Here is an 8,951-nt window from a genome sequence, read left to right as displayed (position 1 = left end):
TTTTATTTCTGATTAGCTTCAATTTATTTTTATTTTAGTTTTTGTACTTTAACTTCCATTTTTTTTATTTATATTTTTGTATACATTTTTTATACAGATATAATATATAATATACAGATATTTTTCATAGATAGATTTTGTATGTATTATTTTTATTGCCAAGGCAACATTTCTATTTTTTCATCTAATATTTCTATTTTATTTCAGCTTTATTATTAATGAAAATGATTTTGAATAATTTCAGTTTAAGTTAATTAATTTATTTTCAAATCAGTATTTTTATTAACTAAAACTGAAATGATTAAAAATCATTTTATAATCATTAATAATAAAGCTGAAATAAAATAGAAATATTAGAATTTTTTAACCTAAAGAAAAGCAAAATTAGAAATATTGCTTTGGCAACTAATTGAAATAAGTTCAAGAAATAAAACTTAATTTATTTATTTTCAAATCAGTATTTTTATTAAGTTTTATTTCTTGAACTTCTTTCAATTAGTTGCCAAAGCAACATTTCTAATTTTGCTTTTCTTTAGGTTCAAAAAAAATCGAATATTTCTATTTTATTTCAGCTTTATTATTAATGATTATAAAATGATTTTTAATAATTTCAGTTTTAGTTTATAAAAATACTGATTTGAAAATAAATAAATAAATAAATAATTCAGTTTTATTTCTTCAACTTATTTCAAAGCAACATTTCTAATTGTGCTTTTCTTTAGGTTAAAAAATTCGAATATTTCTATTTTATTTCAGCTTTATTTCAATTAATGAAAATGTTCTAGTTAACAATGAAAACACTGCTTTGTCAATAAAAAAATAATTTAAAATGCAAATACAGTATTCTATTTAGCAATTAATACTATAGAAATATGAATAAAATTAAATCAATCATCAACATTCCTCAATTTCTCGTTTGTATGCGAGTGTAATTCACACGGCCGTCTCTGTGTGTCCAGGTGGGCTTCATTGACTACATCGTGCACCCGCTGTGGGAGACGTGGGCCGACCTCGTACACCCGGATGCCCAGGACATCCTGGACACGTTAGAGGACAACAGAGAGTGGTACCGGAGCACCATCCCACAGAGCCCGTCGCCCGCTCCCGACCAGCCCGAGGAGGGCAGCCGCTCCTCCGGAGCAGACAAGTTCCAGTTTGAACTGACGCTGGAGGAGGACGGAGAATCAGACACGGAGAAAGACAGCGGCAGCCAGGCGGAGGAGGAGGAGGAGGAGGATGAAGAAGAGGAGGAGGACAACAGCTGTAGTGATTCTAAAACTCTCATCACACAGGACTCGGAATCCACAGAGATTCCAGAGGCGGAGGAGGGAATTTCAGAGGAGGTTTCCACGGAACCCAGCATGGTGGAGGAGGAGGAGGACGATGAAGAAGACGAGGAGGAGCAGCCGGCAGACACGTAGCAGCGCGTCTGGACGGCCCGAACTCGCTGCCACGATGGCAAAAAATGCAAATATTTAATAACAGACAATGAAATTCAGTTCCAAAGCGCACGTTGCACTCCGAGACCTCGGCCACTCCTCTCTCTTTCTCTTTTCCGTCTCTCTACGAGCTGCCTGGAGACGAGAGGACACTAAGACTTCGGTAGGTTGTCGTTTTATTTGCACTCAGGAATAATATTTAGTCCTGTTTTTTCAATCTTGCTTTTGTTTGCCTTCGCCCTCCTCCTCCTCCTCCTCCTCCTCTGTGATTCTCTGTGGACGACAGTGAGGAAATTTCCCGCCCAAAGCAACGGGAGGAGGGACGTCAGCGGGATCGACGCAGGAACGTGTCTCCTTGGATTTCAAAGAGACCTTATTTTCTACGTTTTAAGTCTTCCTAAATTTTTGACTGCGAAAAATGTCACAAAAGACAAAAAAACAAACAGCCCAGCGCTGTCATGGCCTCTTCAATGATTTTGTACGGTATACATACAGATTTTTACATAGTTACTTTTTAAATAACAAAACAGCAGCTGTTGTGTTTTTGAGGAAACTTTGCGCAAAGGGTAACTTGCAAGTACGCGACGTGGGTCGTGTGTTCGCCACCATATACACATCAGAAGCTGTATTTACGTTGTTTTTTTACTTCGTCAAACACTTTACCTCTAATGAGTCTCTTAATACACCTACAGATGCTTGATGTGTGTTCAACTCATTTCTGAGGGGGTTTTTTTCTGTCTTGTTTCGGAGTAGTTATTTCAGCAACACTTATGGGTGTATCAGACATTCAGCCTCAAACCATTTATTCGAAGCACTTCTGTTATGAGGACATCTGGAGATTTTACAGCATGTGAGACTGAGTTTCTTTCCTTTTACCTTTTTCTTTTTCATCTGCAGGATCTCACGCGCCGAGCGCCTGAAATTAAACCACAAACTCCCAAAAAACCACATCAGCGTGTAGGTCAGAGTATTTGTTGTGCAATGCCTTTCACAATCACCTCTGTTTCCCCATCCCTCATGTTTCATTAGAGATCTTCTCTTAGGGCTAGATGCAGTTTAGCGTCAAAATCCACATTTTCATTTCACACCAAAACTTCCCTCCCGCTCCGGACATGCACTATGCGACACGTGGCTTTTAATAAGGACTTATTTTTATCTGTATATGGTTTTAATTTATTATTTGGCTTCTGTTTGAAAGCAGTACTGTAGACCATCAACTGTAGCATAGAGCGTGTGGACTTGCAAGTTACTGGCCTCCAGTTTTTGGTCGTGTACATAGAACAAACTTTTCCAAATCTGTAGTTAATATAATACGCTCACAGAAACTTGAAACCTGGCTCGAGTAGTACTGAGTTTGTTATTTAAGTTTGTGCCATGATATTCTTTCCTCACCAGATGACCTTACCTTATTATAGATTTTTTTTTTTTCCTTATGATTTTCTTTTTTCACTGTTTACAATTTATGTATTTATTTTGCTGTATATATTGTAATGTTTGTTGTAAATGATGACAGATTCTAAACTTCATCTCAGATGGAGTTGCTCTACTTGGTAAACTCTTGTTGAGAGAATGTTTATTATTATAAATATTATCCAATGTAAAAACAAAAATGATGATACTAATAATAATAAGATTCTGTATAAAAATGAGAAGGTCACCTTTAAACGTGTGTTTCTGGAGATCTGGGGAAAGCCAAACCATTTTGAGACGAGTCGCCACTGGCGTTTGGCCCCAGGGCTGTGCCTTAACTTAAAAACTCTTTGTTTGTGTGTCCGTTTCGTCTCTTTACGTGTTTCGGAGAACGATGTCTGCTGCCAGGGTATCAGGGCATCTTATGCGCTGCATTTAAAGCTAAAGCTTAGGACGCCTTGGGTTACTACTATTCATTTGTAGGTCTAAAAAAGTGGCACATAGCAAATGCCGCTGTCAAGGCTGCAATAGTCCCGGGACAGTTCGGTTTGCCCTAGAGGTGCTTGGCTGCTTGTGATCTTCTACTTTCATGCTGTTCTTTAACTTCGTTCAGGTACCGTCTGCTACCTTCATCTCATCCAGCCTTGTAGATGTGCTTGTGCACTAAACTGAACGAGTCCTAGAGTTTCAGATGTTAAACAAGCATACTTTCTGACACGCGTACTGTAGATTAGCAGCCCTGGACCAAAGCCAATCGTGGCTTATTATTAATTATTACTGGTATTTTTTCAATGTCATTAAAGGGATACTTTAACATTTTATTCATAAGTTCTGCTGATTAAAAACTGAAACACTTCTTTCAGTCTCCTATAGTCTTTTGCCTGTGTTGTGCCCATTTTCGACCCCTGCCAAATTATTACCGGGGGGGGTGTAGTAATCTGGCGGGGGTCAGAATTGGGCACAACACTGGTACTGTAGATCCATCTCCAATCGATTTCAAGTCCATAAACTACAAGAAAAAAAAACATTTTATATGCAACAAATGAAATAAAAGCATGGGTTGATTCCACACGTGTGTCACGTGTTTGTATTTGTCGCAGATATGAAGCATGAGATGTCTTGGGTAGCTGAAGAACATGATTTGGTTTGGTTGCTCAATATCCTGATGAACGACAACGTCATGAAGGGCCGGAGCCAACCCTTACCCTAATTAAACACACCTGATCCAGAAGTCCTTCAGGCTTATTTGACAACTACATGCTATGTGTGTTGGAACAAAACTCTGCGGGGCTCCGGCCCTCCAGGAATTGAGTTTGACACCCCTGCTTTAATTGAAGGTTTGCTCAAATTTTCGTTCCAAAGAGGACTCTATTGGAGGTGCTATTTTATGTACTAGCAGAGTATAGAATACCTTATATATAGAACATGCCTTAAAGGGACTTTGGTACTAGTCACATAGACAACCATGTGAACCGTAGGATGTGTGAAATCAGTCATGCTAAAGCATTTTTAAGAATATAAAATGGACAGTTTTAATTGATCTAAAATATAAGTAAATATAGTCAATAATATCCTTTAGAAAGCACATTTATCTGAAAAGGAAGAGCAGCACTCAGTCGAATCTAAAGTAAAACTGTAGTTCTGCTTCCACCTGGTGGCCACACAGAGAAACAGCTGCATATTAATTCGTTTCTAAGCGACTGATAAAAAGCAATAGTAAATATATTATTTTTGAGATTTATCATATGTTTCAATTTATGTCCACTCTTACCTATCAAACTTTTTTTTGTCGTCGCTTCATCTAAAATTATTCAGTTCATTAATAGGTGGCAGGAAAAATAATCAAATCTTCATGTACTCATTTATTTCTGGTCCTTCAAATAAAATCATTAGACATTTAAATAGTTTGCCACGTACATTACGTGGTGTATTATTCTCAGAAGTTCAATTAAAATAATAATAATAATAATAATAATAGAGATCGTTGCATAAATAATGTTTTTTATACTTACACCAATAAATAAATTACACATTTATCCATATACTATATTATACACCCTTAAAACGTTTCCAAATGAAACGAGTATCTTCTATATGTGATAAAGGTAATGCTGTGGCGATAATACTGGCAATTTTCGTACTTTTACAACTTATGCATGGACATCAAGGTGGATATAAAACTATTGTATGCCTGCCATCGTTCATGTTAAAATAGCTTTAAAAAATACCTCATAAACATTTACCATGGTAATCGTTTCTGTCAAAACGCCACATTGACAATGTTAAAAAGAAATAAATATTAAAGGATTAGTTCACTTCCAGAAAAAAAACCCTGATAATTTACTCACCCCCATGTCATCCATGATGTTTGTGTCTTTCTGTCTTCAGTCGCAAAGAAATGAAGGTTTTTGAGGAAAACATTCCAGGATTGTTCTCCATATAATGGACTTCAGTGGTGCTCAATGGGCTGAAGGTCCAAATTGTAGTTTCAGTGCAGCTTCAAAGAGCTCTACACGATCCCAGCTGAGGAACAAGCCTCTTATCTAGCGAAACCATTAGTCATTTTCTAAAAAAATAAATACAAATGTATATACTTTTTAACCACAATTGCTGGTCTTGCACTTACTTACATAATCCCGTTGGAAAGGTCAGCGCGGTTCGCTCTTCGTCTGTGTACTCCGGTTCAGAAAGGTTGGGTAGGGTGAAAAACTCCATCTCATTTTCTGACATCGTTGTTTTACCTTTTTTTGTAAAGGGCCTTTGACTTTCTTTGCATGTTCGCTTTGTAAACACATACTTCCACCTACATCATACGTGACCTTTCCAACGTGATTACATAACGTGTGAAGTCCAGCTAAAGCATGTTTATTTTTATTTATTTGTTAGAAAACGACAGATGGTTTCACTAGATAAGAGCCTTATTCCTCAGCTGGGATCGTGTAGAGCTCTTTGAAGCTGCACTGAAACTACAATTTGGACCTTCAGCCCATTGAGCACCACTGAAGTCCATTATATGGAGAACAATCCTGGAATGTTTTCCTCAAAAACCTTCATTTCTTTGCGACTGAAGACAGAAAGACATGGACATCTTGGATGACATGGGGGTGAGTAAATTATCAGGGGTTTTTTTATTCTGGAAGTGAACTAAGCCTTTAAAATTATAGAGTCAAAAATATGTTTGCATGATAGCCTATATAAAACATGCGCGATGTGTGATGAATTATTCACTAATTAAACTCTCTAAAATCTAACAAATATGTAAAAAAAAAATAAAAACACTATTGCCTTCGAAATCTCACGAAAATTAGGCCACATTTTGACAGATTTAAGTGCTGACTACATCCGGAAATTATCATGGTGAAGTACTGAAAACTGAAGTGATTCGTGATTTTTGTGTTTAGGATAAAGATGACACAGTCAAGTGCGCTCAGTACAAACATTAGGAGAGCAACATTGATGAAATGAATGTGCTTTATCATGCTTGTCATTACCCTGTACTTCCGGCAGGTGGCAGTGAGACCAAAACAACGCAATTAAAACTGCCCTTTAGAGTGGAGATGGTCCTGACTCATTCACCGTCGTGACAAGAAATCACACAAACGTACTAACATAAGTTGAACTCTGAGAGGGGAAATAAAGACTAAAATATATTTTCACTTTGTATTTATCAAGATCACTGCTCATGCGCATAAAGATGCCGTGTCACATGGTACATGTTACTTTTCTCAGCGAGGAGCGATGAGTCAATCAACCCGGAAGTTCGCGTCACTCTCAGTAAGAATAGTTTGCATAGATTAAAACTCTACAGCACCTAGTTTTTTACCATTTAAATTTGAGCTCTGTCAGTATCTTAAAGTGATGGGAGGTGTAAGGAACTCTAAAGCAAAAAAGACTATAGATTGCTGTAAAGCCTTGAAACTTTATCCTTTTTAAGGACCTTTGCACTTATTTTGTAGTTACAAACTACAATCGTAGGTACAATCATTGTCTCTTTGAATTTATTGACATTTTTGCTTTTATTGTCAATTTGTATGTGAATTGTCACTAAATAAAGCATTAAAAAAAAAAAGATTAAAACTGTACAGGCGAACTAGTGAATAGATGAGTTTATCTGTTTGTGTGATGAAGTTTATTGTCCTCGATAAACTAGTCCCATTCAGACACTTGTTAGCAACCGCTGTTTTCAAGTATGCACAATCAGCTTGTAACACTCCAAAGAGAAAGGAAAACTTGAAATCGCATCATATGACCCCTTTAAAAAAAATCACAAGTGGGTATTACTAATGGATTTTATGTTATAGTATAAAAAGTGAAAATATATTGAGCTTGTGTTAAATGCAAACCTTATTTCAGGCATTTAACCAAAAAAAAAAAAGGACAACGGGACCGGAAGTGTTAAAATGCTAACTTGTTTCCGGGTTTTGCGGCAAAAAGGAACACAAAACTTTTACAAATACAGCAAAAGAGCACTGATATATCAACACAATAGGAATATTTATTGTTTTTTTTTAATAATACACTTTTGGCATACACACTCCACACATACAGAGTAACCAGCTCTAGAGTGATTCCTTCAACTAAAATATTAGAAATCACTGCGTTAGGTCCAACAACTTCTTCCACACAAACCAAAAGTTAAATTAGCACTTTTTCAAAATGAAATATTTCAAATAAAACCACAACATTTTAAATAAAATCAGCCATATTTTGGGGACGGATGCTTACAGACTCGGATCAATAAAGACAAAATAAAATAAACATTTTAATGTTCTGAGGAGACTTTGGAAATTGTACAGTTCCTCTACGAGGTGAATGCAAATCTGATGTGTAATTAAGAAAATAAATGATTTAAATGCAAACAAAGAGGTTTACTGTAACAATAAAGTACCATGTTTTTTGGACATGTAGCATGGTAAAATCATAGTATCGTTTGACGTACAGGAATCATTACCATCTGATATCCAACCGAACTGTTATAGATGTACTTTTTTGTGTTTAGATGTTTTCACTCCCTTTTAAGCTTGTATTTAAAAAGCTATTTTTATGCATGCTGTGCACCTGAAATTACAGCTATTATAAAACTACTGAATACTCCTTTGCAGTAGAGTGATTGCAGATATATAGCCCTATGCATGCGTTAAATGAATGAGATTTACACACAAACACACAAAGAAAAACCACAGAGATGACTTGCAACAAGATACACGTTTACTTTTCTCCATACTAGTATATACACCAACACACATACTAACACACCGATGTAACTCCACAGTATTTTGTCTTAATGTCAGCACAAAGATAGTTTAACACAGAAGGTTTGGCAGAGCGATCATCCATACGTGGGTTATATAGTGTGCAAAATCAGCATGGCACATCGAGATGCTCTCCTCACACACACACACACACACAGTCATTCAACTATATACAAGAGATAGGGTTTCGAAATATTGCACTTGCTGGCCCATTGCACCCCACATACTGAGGGACGCATAAATGAACAAATAAATAAGATTATACAGATACAGGTATCTAAATAGAGATGTCATACAGTTTCATGCAGGGATAATGCTAAACGTGGCTTGTGGTGGGGAAACGAGGTGGGTTTCTTACCGATTTTCTTTATTCTGAGGACACATCAATGAACTATTAGCTATATACTGTACGTACCGGCGTGACCGCGATAGGTTTTTAATAATGCCGGATATGGTCGGCCTAATGTTATAGAAACAACTTTTTTTGTACTACGCTCACAAAACCACACATATCAACAGACCACACCATGTAGTTTTATCATTTAAGGGCTGTCTCTTTATTTTTTTTACTTAATTCTACCTAGTTTATAATACATCACAATAAAAATATAGGGACAAGGGACAATGCTGAACTAGAAGATGAATCTCATGAAACCGGTCAGCAACATGTCCAGGTCATATTTCAGCCCAAAATAAAATAAAAAGAGGGATATAATATTAATTAATTAAGGCTTTTTCAAGATAGACCTATTTTGCAATGATTTTATGGACAATTTAGAATGTTTTTGCCCCAAATTCTCATTACTAAAATGCAAATAAAATCTATATATTAGTATTTACTGTATTATAT

At 36.2% G+C, this 8,951-nt stretch overlaps 1 protein-coding gene across 9 annotated transcripts in view; it reads left to right on the top strand.

The window, feature by feature from the left end:
* Positions 1–2,202, top strand: part of LOC107704165 (cAMP-specific 3',5'-cyclic phosphodiesterase 4D) — a 242,312-nt gene extending 240,110 nt beyond the window's left edge. For 7 of the 9 annotated variants that reach the window (XM_016507033.1, XM_016507034.1, XM_016507039.1 and 4 more), the window contains one exon: positions 960–2,202. In XM_016507033.1, the coding sequence (XP_016362519.1) occupies positions 960–1,421 (462 nt within the window). In that variant the 3' untranslated portion in view covers positions 1,422–2,202. The remainder of the gene's footprint in view (positions 1–959) is intronic. The other 2 variants (XR_001635912.1, XM_016507035.1) reach the window with 2 other exon arrangements.
* Positions 2,203–8,951: the final 6,749 nt, after the last annotated feature.

Source organism: Sinocyclocheilus anshuiensis, unplaced genomic scaffold, assembly GCF_001515605.1.
Source record: "Sinocyclocheilus anshuiensis isolate Anshui unplaced genomic scaffold, SAMN03320099.WGS_v1.1 scaffold690, whole genome shotgun sequence".
Lineage (NCBI taxonomy): Eukaryota > Metazoa > Chordata > Actinopteri > Cypriniformes > Cyprinidae > Sinocyclocheilus > Sinocyclocheilus anshuiensis.
This window is presented reverse-complemented; position numbering and strand designations above follow the sequence as displayed.